The following is a 14,288-nucleotide window of genomic DNA, read 5'->3' on the forward strand; positions in this document are numbered from 1 at the left end:
AACTAACAATTCCAGTTCGTCGCACGTCTAAAAGGCTGTTTGCAGTTTGAGTGGGATGTAATCTGTGACGCTGACATGTTTCATGGCCGTGTAAAGCAACACTTGTGTTTCTTCATCAGCCTCTCCGGCACGTGCCAAGATTATTAGCTCTGAAAGGAATCCGTCTAATGTAATTAGATGGCGCAGCAATTTGAGGATTTGCAATTTAATGCTGGCCTGTTAATCAGTTTGTTTATTTAGATTTCAAGATTCGTTCACCTGCTGAATCAAGAGCGACGCCCTTTATCTGGCTATGATTCAATTATTAGTGTTTTTGTAAATGCGCTGATTGAATCTACAGTCAGGTTTATTCTGACAAAGCTAATTATTCAAGCCTTGAGCACGTGACATGCAGAATTAACTCTGTCCCGAACCTCCCATCGTCTGTTTTTGGTAGACTTCCTCACACATCCCGACAATAAGCCAGAGCATCCGAGCAGGAGTGTGTGCGTTTTCAGCATGACTGGCATCCGTGTGAATCAAATCCTTACAGCGCTACTCTAACCCAGTGAACATTACTCATTCATGTTTACAACCGCAGCTCTTTGGCTGCTCCTCTGGGATTTGACCCTGCCACTTTCAGAGCACAGGGTGACGCAAGAGTTGGTTTTTCATCTCGTCTCCTGCTCTGATTCTGTCACATAAATCCCATGTAAAAATATTATGATAATAAAGCTAAGCAACTCATTCTACCCAAACACGCTGAGGGAGAAATATAAAGACATGTTTTAATGCCTCTGCAGTGGTGCAACCGTAGAGTGTAATACTGATAGTAGCCCTATATTTTATTTTTTCACAACCTTGCACTGAACAGCTATGACATATGAAACAACACACAAAAGTAGAAATCTGCCTCAATGCGAAACCACAAACCCACTTTTCTAACCTTTTAGATTTTCTCAGTAACGCTGTATTGGTCTGCTTCTCCACTAGCCAGTTAAACATCACTGTAAATATGTGATTCATCTCTTAAGTTCCGCTGTTGGGGTTTAAAATGACTTTTATCAGTGGTGGTAAGGCTGGAAGACAATCAAATATCACCATTCTTTTTTCCCCATAATATAAAATAAGTGACTCATGGGTTACCAAGCAGAGTGACACAAGTGGTTTATTGCCCACTCTACTGTATGGCCTAAACTACAAACAAAGAATGTCTTGGTCTGATAAATATTATTTTTTTTCTGCCGTCTTCACTCTCCTCCTTCATCCTCAAGCATATTATTGTCCTCACCCTGAGCTGGGTGTCTTTGACCCACTCTCAATCCGATTTCAACACTTCTTACCAAACACCACTCCTCTCTGTTGGCATTCTAGTGGCGTTAAAAAGAAAGCAGCTCGGGTCTGGGCTCGGTGCTCATCACTCTCCCGCCTGTAATTGCTTCATTAGAGCCTCTGCAGCGTCTCGGCCTGGTAGCTGGGGGAGATTTAATAAGAGCTCTGAGGATGCTCTCAGACTCTTGCGTCTGGGCTTCTAGGATATTGCCCTGGAATGTCTAATAGCCGGGCTTCGTTCCAACGAAGACAAAAAGTCAAAGAACATCAAACTAAGTACACTCCTGGATACCTTCAGTCCGAATACAAGAGGCAAACGCAGCTCTCCCAAGCCCTTTGTGCTGTGGCTGCATCCCCCAGCGGCTACTGCTTCTTCTGCCGCTGAGCCTAAACAGAGTGGAGAGAGGCTCCAGTTTCCTGTGGTGCATTTTCTGAAAGTAGACATGCAGGGACAGCGATATGATGTAATAGGCAGAAGAAGTACACAAAGTAAACCTTTACTTTCAAACATGTTCGACCTGCTCCTTCATAATTTGTCCTGGTAGAAACATTTCCAGTCCAAGAAATCAACCTGTTTTAACTTAATTTTCCAACATCAATAATTGTACTTCCTGCATTTTCTCTTCACTACCCTCTCTCATTTCCCAAGATGTTGGCTCTGCAATATTAAGGGAACGTACCCGTAGCAAGTGTAGGATAAATGGTAGTAAAAAAAAAATTTAAAAAAATCTGAATTCAGCTTGCTGCTAGCCTGTTTTCATTTATAACTTTAAATATAGTATATTATCTCAGTTTCTGTAAAGGAGAACCACACTGGGCTGAATAGCAGGAGGTACTGTGTATTAAATTCCTAGATTACAACAATTAATCACAGTTATTACGGTTTGAAACATCGGCAATGTAGGAATTACTTTCCCGTTCCAGATTCAGTGCATTTAAATGTGGAAATGACAGCTGGAGCAGTAATATAATAAACCCTGAAGGCAGACGCAGTCGGTATTATATGAGAGAGCTCCGGAGAATAGTCAGGTGTAGAGGTGGAGACCATTTAAATCATTTAAAGCTACGTAGCCATATAGAATAACTGTGGCTTTTGAGTCATTTGTTTTTCCATGATTTATTAGCACTTAAGCCGCGCGTTGACATGAATGAAGACTTCCCATCACAGTTAATGAAAGCTCTGTGTGAATCCCCTGCAGATTATAATGACCAGTGCTTGGACCGAATACAAGTATGAAGGGTGCTGCCACATAGTATCTACGGTAGGAAATGACTATATATAGCAAACGGCATGGGAGGAGGGGATGAGGAAAGCGGATGACCGTGTGTGCGTTTGGATGCGAAACAGACTCACAAGATGACCAGAGGTGTGTGCGTGTTCAGTGAGTTTTTGCCCGAATGTGTGTCCATGAGCACAACACTGTAAAAGACAGAGGTGTAGCTCCAATTCCAGTGTGCACACACACAAAATACACATCTGTGTGCAAGCTGATACCCCTACGTAGTTCTCCTGTGTGTGTGTGTGTGTCATACTCACGTGATGACCAGCGAGGTGGAGAAGAGCAGTGTTCCCAGCAGGCCGCGGCGGCAATCTGCGTTCTTCCTCTGGCGCTGGTGCATCTCGCCGCCGCAGTTGTCACAGCAGCGGCACATGCAGAAGAAGAGGCCGATCATCGGCACCAGAACGGCGAACAGCAGGCCGACTGCCGCACATACTAGGAAGCCTATCTCGTAGTAGATGGCCTGTGGTCCGCGGGAGTGGAGGGGGTGAGATGAAGAATGAGGGACAATTTATTTAGGAAACAACATCAGAGGTGGGAAGAGGAAGAACAAAAAAGGGAGATGAAACAACAAGAAGGGCAAATGGGATGGGTTTTGTAGAGCGAAAACAGAATTGGATCAGGAGAGGTGAGCGGATGAGTTGGGGAGTGAGGGAGAGAAGAAAGGATAGATTAATAACGGCATAAAGAAGGAAAAAAAGGGAAGACACACACAAGGAGGCAGAGGATAAAATGAGCTACACATCTAAAAATATCTAGTCGGATCCCACCGCTGGAAATTCTCTCTCTACTCTTTGTCCAAAAGGGATTTGTGGTTAAACAATAAGCACACATTGCGTAACACTACGCTGCTGGAGAATCCTTTCTTTGTCATCCTTGAATACTACACGTTGGTTCAATGCACGACTCCTCAACGACATTATTACACAACGTAAGTGCCAAGACTCTCTTTTCTTAAAATCGTTGGGGGCGACAATACTTTCTTCAAATGCAGTGCCACTGCAATCGGGTTGAGACTTACAGTCGCTTAAGCTTAAAGTTGCTTTTTACAATAAACCGCAATATGCACTGAGAGGATAGCAACACGTGAAGGACGATGGGAAAATACTCAAAGGACTCAAAGCCATCCATGTAGCCTTGTGGTGCAGTTTCCCCTCTCTAATGATGGGGAAAGACAGCATTTCTGATGAAAAACCTGCTTCAATAGGAATAAACTACAAGACAGTTAGTGCACTGCTGCACTGAAGAACTTTACACTTGAATGAAGTCGTAAAATCCAGATTTTTCTTGAGACAAAGTAACAAATCTGCTCGATGGCTGAGATAATTACACCTTTAAGTGCAGTTAATCATTGTATTGCATTGTGCAGAACATAAGGTGTATGGCTCAACCAGTTCCAGTTTTATTATCAGTTATCTTGAGAAATTATCTCTTGGCAGATTTGTCATTTTTAGTGATAAAACCTTACAACTCCAGCTTTACGCCTTAAATTGAAGAGTTCCATTGGCCTATTATGAAGTGAGAGCTCATTTGGTACACCCTGATAAAACTAATGCAGTCTGACATAGCAGTTATAGATGTTATTCCTTCATGGAGGTGAGAACAATTTATCAATCCCATTTATATCAATAAGACTAGACTAGCGATTGTAACACAAACATATTCATTATAACCTACAGCCTCCAAAATGACTATAAAGTTGAGTCAACACATGACACATAGTGGGCTCTATGTCACCCAGCGCAAAGCGGTGCTCTGTGCAGCCCATGGGCACATTGGTCTAAAAATACGGTGTAGTCTGTCTGGCACATTGTTGGGGGGAAAAAGCAATTACGCCACTGCCCAAAAAAATAAAACTGGTCTAAAGTAAATCTTCTGCTATTTAAAGAGCTCATTATTCATATAGCAAGATGTGCCTACATGTGCAAGTTCACAACTCTGCTGCACTCTGCTTGTTACATTAAAGCTATTCCGGCGTTTGAATACTGATGTGACAGGTGCAGGCACACCTGCCTCTTAAAGTTAATGGCTGATGACACTCTGCTTTGTTTAGTTCATGCTACGCCCTAAAACACACCCATGATTAGTTAAGAGAGCAAATACAAGCCCTTGCCCCTTACTCTGCCCTCAGATTATGTGCCATTTAACTAGCAAAAGTGGATTAAGAGATGCCCCAAATTCACTTGTGCCTCGCGCTTTAGACCATGCACTCAAAAAAAAAAGATTATGTCCCAATTCATAGCGTGTCAAATTCCGTATGCCAAGAATACAAGGATGTTGGACAATCCCCGGCGCTAGGAGCAAGAGGGTTAAAGTTCAAGGTGAAATGTTATGACGAAGTAGTATGTCCCAATTCAATGCTAATGCTCCGTAACGGCAGCTGCGGTACGAACTAAAAGTAAGACAATGTATGCGTTTTGGAAGTCGGCAGAGAATCTATGGTGCAAATGAGTTTTAGCTAAGGGCGGACATCTAAAAGCAAAACTTGACTGACTATGGGGGCAGTTGTGAGACAGTTAGTAAGTTAACACAGGAGAGAGCATAGGGAATGCTGACTGCCATATAGTTCTATGAATACTCCATATTTACACAGTTTTGTTCTGTATGAATTAGGATTGTGCTTCGCTTCTCAATAGTCAGCTTTGAAATCTGCGCATCCCTCAACACAAAGCCTCAATAATCCTCGAATTTGATTGAATACTAGAAATATTCAAGGTGAATCGGGCGCAACGTCTCTCAAATTTCCCCTGATATATTGAGAGGGTGGAAATTGCTGCTGTTGGCAGGTTCTCAGTTGAGCTTCCATCTACTCTTGTCATGTACCACCCTCTTAATCTGCCCCTATCCAAACCACACTCAGCACAGGCTTTGGAAATTGGCAAAATTGAATAGGGGATTGGCAATTCCCACACCGCATGTACCTTGTCACAATGATGTTCAATAGCTTCTCGTTATGAAAGGATCAAAGCAGGGCTGCTATCACCTCTCCTGAATAGACAAACTGCTCTCCCAGCTGATTCACACTAATCTTAATCGCCTTCATAAGTCAATGACCCCGCCTTCGCTAGAGACCTGCAGCTTTTTCTTGTGCTTTTTTAACATGAAGGGTGAAAAGAAATGGCTTCTGAACTCGTCAGAGAGGAGCATTCTTCCCTGGTTCGTCCGTAAATCTCTGCGCAAAGTCTAAGGCGATGGGGCATAATCCAACTTGCAAAGCGTGTTTGGCTGAGCGAGGTTCCTCAATGTGTGTGTTATGAACATAGTTTGAGATGGAGGGTAGAAAAATACCCCAAATCAGACCTGTTCTGACCTTAAAGTTACTACATGGAACTTTCAGTTTGTGTAGATTTTGGAGGTCCCTGTGGACCAAAGTGGAAGTGTTCTGAACGATAAGTACATGGAAAGAGCCGCTCCCTATGTTTATTATGTGGGTCAAATCGAGGCCTCAGTATTCATTTGAGGCGGTTTCATAACCAGTTAAAAGTTCCTCACAGTAACTTTAATGAATACAAACAGGGATGATTTGAGGGTCAGTGGAGATGGAGAGAAAAAGAAGAATCAAAAGAAGGAAAGAGAAGAGAGACACGGGGCATGTGTGAGTGTGTGTGAGTGTGTGTGTGACATCTAACGGCACCCATGTCAACACAGTTGTTGGGGACATTTTGCAAACAACGATTGTATTGTCATTCTGCTTCTGGGCTCTGCTTGTTATTGGGTGAATCTTCACAAAAAAAAAAAGGTAAAAAATGTTCTATTTTTTTCCCACCACCACTCTTCAAGGGCCCGCAGCTCTGACTATTTTTGTACTCAAGCTTTGTGCTGGCAAATACCCAAAAGAAGACGGTGACCTTCCAATAAGACCGAACTGGATGATGAGGTGGCGTCATGTCTGAGCGCTGAAGACGGGCACTTCTTGCCTTTTATTAGATCTTAAAGTGACAGTCCTTAAGATTTCAGACCTGGTTGATTTCTGTTTGAGTGAAAGCAGTTATACAGCTATATTCTCCAGGATATCTTTTATTAGTTAGGGAGGAAAAGTGGAGAAACATCAGCAAGCTTTTGATCACAGCTGGACTATTTAAATCCACTGCATTGAGGCTTTCATTCAAACCAAGATTACAGCAGAACATTTCACTGATTATCTTTCTACAAACAGGGAAATCATCCACTGTACTCTTGTTTGAAATTGTCTTTTAAAGCAGGATTGCTCTGCTTTTCCTTTGCTTGCTGCTGACACATGGGAGATAATCAAGGTCAATATGAAGTCCACAAAGACACTTTTGCTTTGATTTGAAATGATGTTTGGTGGCTTATTTTACAAAACTATCAAGGTAGCGGCTCTTGTATGTATGACATTGGATAATGTTTCACTTTTTGGCTACGAATATAATGGGAGTTCATCCTTTTTTGCCCTCTAAAAGAAAAGGTTTGGTGCCAGTATTGACTTGGAATTACTGTCTTTTAAAAATCACTGACTACAGAGTCAACACTGTAGCTATTATCTTATGTTATGAGTCTATAGGAGTGATTGATCCGTCCTGATTGAAGCAAAGAAAATTGGCTGTTTTGAGTGTATTTTTAGGTATCGTCATTGTAAATCACACATTTCAGGAGCGACCAGAAAACTGATTATCTCCTCCTTACTACTTATAAGGTGCGATGGTATGTTCATGATTTTGCTTTGGTTATTTTTTTCCAGTGATGCGTTTGAAGCTCTTTGCAGAACGTATGTTTTTACGACGCTCCATGAAGCCGTGGCAGCGCCGCTCCGTGTGTCAGGGGTCCAGGTCGCTCGGCACACAGAAAGATCAAGCGTTTGTGTCACATGCTGGATTTCTAAGGGCCACAAATCGTCAAACAATAAGCATGGTGTAGGAGAGTCGGGGCCGCAACATTGGTGTGAAATAATATTACAAACGGAGTGTTAAACGTATAGATTGTTATTTTAGAGCACTTAAACTCCCGTTGTGTGATCCAGCCAGAAGAAGCTACAGTTTTGGCAAAGCTGGTGTTTGCAGGGTGGATGGGATGTCTGAGTAGGAGTTTTAGGGCTGTACAACTAATTACAAATATTCAAATGATAAAGATGTTAAAAATTGACACACAAAAAGTAGCAATATGGCAACTAAAGTGTAACAACGTTAGTCATTTTAGCGGACATTGTGCAACCTGGTGACTCGGGACAGTGGAGCATGATACAACAGGGGATGGGTTGCACTGTTAAGTCCAGTGTGCAGACTTTACCTGAAGGGTCAGCACTATGTTCTCTGGCTGAGGGAGGCCAGATCAGATCAGAGCAGATCAGATGAAGAGGGCATGCAGAAGACAAAGGCAACGCAGCGTCAAAGAAAGAGCAAAGCCACAAAACCAAAAAAACGTGGATGAAATAGAACAAAAAAAGAGAAATCAAAGGATTCTGGCATGCATATCCACACAGTTGCATATTGTTACACTGCACACAGACGGCAATGTCTCCCATAAGTGAGAGGAAGGTACAGAAAAGGTACTTTTGATCGCAGGGACTGAGAATAAAAAAACATCTTTGTTTTTTAAAGTTGTTGAAAACTAAAGTGATGTACCTCTCTTTAAATTCACAGGTCGTGCCAGAAGCAATAACTATTTCTCTTGGGGTTCCAGGGTAAAAGACGACCTTGCCTTGGCTTGTAAAAGCTATTAACACCTGAGAAGTGGTGGACTATACGGACTATCTCAAAGGTGCATTTATTCTGTAATATATATCATCAATTGCTGCTTCCAATCAGAAAAACATATTGCAATAAGATCAAATAAAAAACTTAAAGCAAAACAATCTTTTTCACACGCGCACACGCACACACACACACACACACACACACACACACACACACACACACACACACACCTTTTGGTATTCCGTCTGAATGGCTCCAAACTTGTCCTTTGCCAGTTTGACAATCAGATCTGCAACGACACAGAGAAAACAAACACAACATGAAAAGAACTGTCGTTCTCAATATGCAACCATAACTGCATTACACATCTACTCACACAGTGTGTAAGAAGTCGAACCAGTAGGGTGTTACTAAAATAAGTCTTGTGGATTATTAGCTTGAAAAGGAAAAAGGACTTTGGTAAATGACAGCTCCATCGACATTAAATTAATCGGCACCTATTTTGATAATTGATTAATTGGTCGTTAACTTTCTAAAGAAAAGTTGGACGTTGGAGTTCTCTGATTCCATTTTCTTTTTTTTATGTGCAGATTTTTTTAATTGTTTCTCTACTCCTCTATGAAAATATTCGAGTTGTGGACATAAACAGACATTTGAGGACGTCATATTGGGCTTTGGGAAACACTGACATCGACATTTTCCCCCATTTGAAGTCGATTGAATGAACGAACGTTTGTCAAGAAAATCTTAAGGACGGACAGAGGCTCCTTCCAGTTTAGTTAGATGGGCTTGCGATGGGTCAACTGCAGTCAACTGCGGGAAAGTGCGGAATATAGTTAATGTGAGAAATTACTGCTGTCAAGCTGAGGCTGCAAGTTGTCATCTTTGACAAGATGGTGTCAGGAAAGTCAGAGCCAAACTCTGACACTGCAGTGCCCCTTCATCCCCATCGCTTCCCTCTGGGTTCAGACCAGGGCATGTCTGACAGCGCTCCTATTTTATTTATTTATGGCCTGACATCACTTAGGCTCCTGTTGGGGTCGTTGACGTTCTGTTTTTTCTGGATCTCAGCGGAACTTACTGTGAAACTTTATTTTGAGAATCTGGTATTCTGGATGTAAAAGTAAAATGCATGAAGAAATTGCTTACGTACAACTTTGGGAGGTCCAAAGAGCAATGCAAGTAATAATAGTAACGTCATATGTTTAGCTTTGTACAATTAGCAAAATAAATGTAGCAGTTTTAAATAATATATATACATGTGTTTGTATTTTTAGCTCAATGATACAATGCAATATTGTTTCCCTGGTTATAATGATAACATTTTCCAAATATCATGAAATGTTGTGGCTGTGAATGACATTCTCTCTGTAACAACGACAGAAAAGAGACTGAGTGTCAGATCAACTCATAAAAAAACCAGACTTGTCATTGTAAAGGGTAAACACATATAATGGATACTGCAGATTAATAACCTTAATCCAAATTTCCAGATGTGAAAAACACTTTAGGAACTTGATAATATAAATCGTTATATTCTGTAGATATTCTGCATTTCATTATTCTTATGTCTATTAGAGTTCAGGTTGTGCGAGGTCAGTTTAACAGATACTGTCTGTGAGAAGTTTCTGTGAGAAACGTTCCTCAAGGTTCCACGCTTTGCACTACAACACCTGTTTATCAGTGTGTTGACATTAGAGAAGCAGACTGGTCGTTGCACGTTCCAGTCTTGTGAGAAAAGATGGGGACACGATTCTCCTCCTCTTAGAATTGTTAGAGCCAATAGAAATGTTAGATGTTCATGACGGAAAACCGTGTATTAAAGAGCCGAACTTCCGGCTGTTCGGGTGGTTTTGGACGGTCTTCCTGCGTGTTGACTGGACGACCCCCTGCTATCACGATTGCAGCATTTGTTACTCTACTTGTGATCAAGGAAAATAAATTCAGAGAACGAGAGAAGTTGTTTGACTAAGTTCTTCCGGACGCTACACCAGGCATCCAATAATTATTACGCATTAACAAACTAGCAATGGACGTGGGTCTGTTCCCATGAGAACCCCTAACCCTGTATGTTCATACGCAGTTACCGCTTGTGGATTAGTGGATGACAAAACAGCCTCACTGGGACTTTTGTAGCTACGTGGATGTGGAAAGTACTGCGACAGAGGAAACACGCCCCGCCTGCCCACTTGTTGAAAAGTTTAAAATATATTTTTAATTCATTATGAAACTGTGGTGGGAACGATTATACTATGGCGGTCTGCCATCTAGTTAAATAAGATTTTTTTTAGGCTGAGATTATTATAAAAAAAACAAATCAACTAAATTAGTAATTCCTTGCTGGGCTGCTTTGCCAATATAATGGCAGTGGAAACACTGAATAATAGTTGTTCATTAAGCAAAGTGTCTGAAATTACACCCCTTTTATTGTTGCAAGTAATTTCACATCTCACTTATATTCAACCCACTCAAAATAGAAATCATAGAGATTTAAACCAACCCAAACAAATCAATTTCCTATCCAATATTGCGCGTCTCTGCTCTCGCTCATATCTACACCTGGAGCAGCGCCGGCTGTGACTCATCACATAATGATGACAGAGACAGCAAGTCTTCTCAGAGGCAATCAGTTTCCTAAAATAAGATGCAAAACACACGAGGGCTTTTGTTCCTTTTCCCCTCCTGCAGTGCAGTGTTTCTTTTTTGTTCTTCTTTTTCTGAAGGAAGAACATATCCTGCAGATTAACGGTTGACAATAATTGTTTTAATTCATCACAAAGAGACGATGATGATCCCTGCCTATTATTCAAAGCATGAGATTTGTATTAATGGGAGGGCGCTCCAGGCTTAATACTCCACCTAGTTATCCCGGCTGTTTAGGAAGAAGGTTTTTTTTTTTTTATATATATATATATATATATATATATATATATATACACTTAATATTTTATTTAGGTATTTTTACAGTTTCACAAGAAATAAATCTTTCAAAAGTAAGAAAGAATAAAAGTAATTAACCATGCTTCTGGCCAAGAAGGGCCATAAAGAAAAAATCTGAGAAATACGTTTAAAAAAAAAAATGAAAACATCCTTGCAACACTTCAACAACGTGTCAGTCAATCGTGTCAAGCATAAATTCAGTCCAACAAACAAATCAAAAAATATATTCAAAGGGATCTATGTTTCTTAAACCTGGATCTAAACGTATATATGTGGACTTGCATCCTGGTTAAAGATAGTACTTGTCTTGGTAAGCAGTCGTGTATAATTGCCTTTATCTAAACACTTATTAATGCAGGATTATTAGTCTTCCTCACACTTACGTTACACGTATAATTCCTTGCCCCGTCTGGTAAAAGCACAGACGTGTGCTGGTAGTTACAGGACTGCAGCAGGTGCAGCTCAGGTGCCTTTGCTTATACTTGTTGCAGGTTGGAGGTTGTGACCCAGGAGGGCTGTCGTCGGTCATTATTGTGCGTGTAAAACGATCCGAGCTTTTAGAGGAAAATAAAGCACAGCGAGCCAGAGCCCAGCTGTCATTAAGTTCTCGTTGTGGCGGCCCTGACCTTGTAGTGAAGGTGTTTTGAAATTCCTTTCGTCCCCACAGGATACGAACTGTAACGGTCGTAAACAAGATCTCCACGTCTGCACAGTAAGCCTTGAGGCCCAAACATTGCAGTAATATGTCAACGTATGAGAGAGAGGCGGCTTCAGGTTTGAGGAGGCGGTTTTGGAAGAAGAGGATTGAAACACGGCGACACAGATCAATGAACAATCAATCAATCAACTTTTGGAGAATATATCCACAAGTATTCTGGTACAATTTCAATAAACCCATAACCCTGTCTCCTCTGATTCCTATGATTTATTATTTTATTGTCTGAATGTCAGAAGAAAAAAATCCCAGTTTCCATATCTTGGAAGACAAAGTAAAAGCAGCACATTGGCGAAGCTGGAACGTGTGAATATTTCACCTTTTTTGATTTTCAAAATTGCTGTACATTCGTTTTCTGATGATGGAGATGATTGCCATCTGGATTGTATTAATGTGTTATTTCTTCACTGCAAAGTTTTGTTCTAAATGCAGGAGCTGAGTATAAGAGCAGGTTGGAGTGTATGTTTGGCTTTTGGTCTTCTCATTCTTCGAGTCGGCTTTTGAATCTTCAATATTTAATCAAGACCTTAACTCACCCCGACATTTAAATCAGGGCGTCTTGCCAGAAGCAAAAGAAAAGAAAAGCGTAATCCCGGCTCATACTGGAAACGCGTTCATCAATGCAAATTAGTTTTGCATTAAGCAAATCGATGAGAGACTCTGTAGCGTCTAGTCAACCTACTCAGAGTGGGAGAGGAAGGATGAGGCTGCTGCAGGCAGCGCATGTGTATAAACGAGGGAATAGCAGATTCATTACCAAAGCAACAAATCAACAGGTTCAACTCAACTGAAGCACGAGAGATATTGAGAAAAAAAAAAAAACGAACAAATGAGCTTGTCCCTGCTGTGATCACAATGAATAAAAAGGAGCGGTGCGGGATATATAAGAGACGGGAAAGAGAAAGAAGGGGTGGGAGGATAAGAGAGGAGAAAACGAAGAGAGGTGAAAGAGAGAAAAGCACCAAGGCTGGATTGAATCCATCCTCTGCTTCCAGTGAGAGGCGTCTAATCCCTCTCCATGAAGGAAAAGCTCACTCGCTGCTAGTTTCCGCCCACGTTAACTCTCTCCTCCCCGCCCGCTCTGCTGGCACTCGCCGCTTTAAAAAGGCACATTAAATGTATTTGTCAGGGTGCCGTTGACCTTTGACCCCGCTTAAGCCAAATCTTTCGTGTCTGTCGCGATGACACTGTCATAGTGTCAGAGGTCTCCGGCCGATTCTCCCTGGATTGGAAACTGCTCTCTCAGCAAAATAATGCACGTGCGGTGATGAAAACGTCCATGCGGATGTCTGAGTGAATTAATGTAAATGTGAATGCATGGCGGAGGCCAGCTCCGGATGCTGCTCAGCTCTGAACAAAATCTAAGTGGAGGTTTTCATAGCAGATTTAATGACGCTTTGCAGGGAGCTCAAGATAAAGCTGAACCTGGCAAGATGAATTTTTCATCAGTTTCACTAGAAAGGGAGTCGCCCGCTCAGAGGAATCCAGCCGTTCTTTATTTTAGTTTTGGCTGCCGAGTTTCAAAATAGCAGAGGAAGGAGGAGATACCTTTTATGGCCAGGAACAGTGGGGGCTTCCCAGGCTGATGAACACCTGGACCAGAACTTTACTCTCAAGGTGGCTTCAAGGGGACTGTTTATTGAACAGTCGTGGTTGATCCTTCATGGTTTTGACAACAGGGAGCCAAAACAAATCAGATTCCAGCCCATGTAACCGCATCTTAGCATTTGTCTGCACCCATACCCTCAAATTCATCATCTGTGGCGTTCACCCTGACTGAGAACACACAACAAAGTAGTTTAATATGATCAGCCCAGACTGCACTTCACCCCAAATTGATTTCATTTTTTTTATGCTTGGCTTTCCGCCTATCTGCCAGATAACAACATTCTTTTCTTTGTACTCATAAAATATGTTTTCCTCCCCCCTGTAGTTGGTTCAAAATATGCAAACACAGAGCTCTCCGAGGAGAGGACGGACACCTGCATTTAGACAACAGCAAGGCGTGGATTATGGTTTTAAATGCCACATCATAACTACTGTTTATTCTGCTGGTCCTGGATGAATGGATGAGCTCTCTTTTCTGTAGACGACGGAAGAAAAGAAAGAACATTCTAGAAATAGTAGAAAATAATTATTCATTAATTTTGGTTGTGAATGATTTAAGTTTTCACTTTGGTTAAAATAATCTAAACGTCCATAGAAACGTCTTAGTATACAGCTGTTTTTTTTCACTAAAGTGGCTAAATACACGGCTTTCATCTCATTTTACACCTCCTTATACATCCACTTTTCATGTAACCATCACTGTATGTTGAAAGTAAAACCGTAATTTGTCATATTTATGAAAAGAATCTTTTTTTAAATCTCTGAAACTATGAAACAACGAGT

General features: G+C 41.4%; 1 protein-coding gene across 1 annotated transcript in view; it reads right to left on the reverse strand.

The window, feature by feature from the left end:
- The window catches only part of prom1a (prominin 1a), a gene marked incomplete at both ends in the record, with an annotated part of 64,956 nt that overhangs the window by 28,660 nt on the left and 22,008 nt on the right, over positions 1-14,288 (reverse strand). The window contains 3 exons of the mRNA XM_079229136.1: positions 2,849-3,054; positions 7,836-7,862; positions 8,473-8,531. Coding sequence (XP_079085262.1) covers positions 2,849-3,054; positions 7,836-7,862; positions 8,473-8,531 — 292 coding nt within the window. The remainder of the gene's footprint in view (positions 1-2,848; positions 3,055-7,835; positions 7,863-8,472; positions 8,532-14,288) is intronic.

Source organism: Taurulus bubalis (assembly GCF_910589615.1).
Source record: "Taurulus bubalis genome assembly, chromosome: 13".
Classification (NCBI taxonomy): Eukaryota; Metazoa; Chordata; class Actinopteri; order Perciformes; family Cottidae; genus Taurulus; species Taurulus bubalis.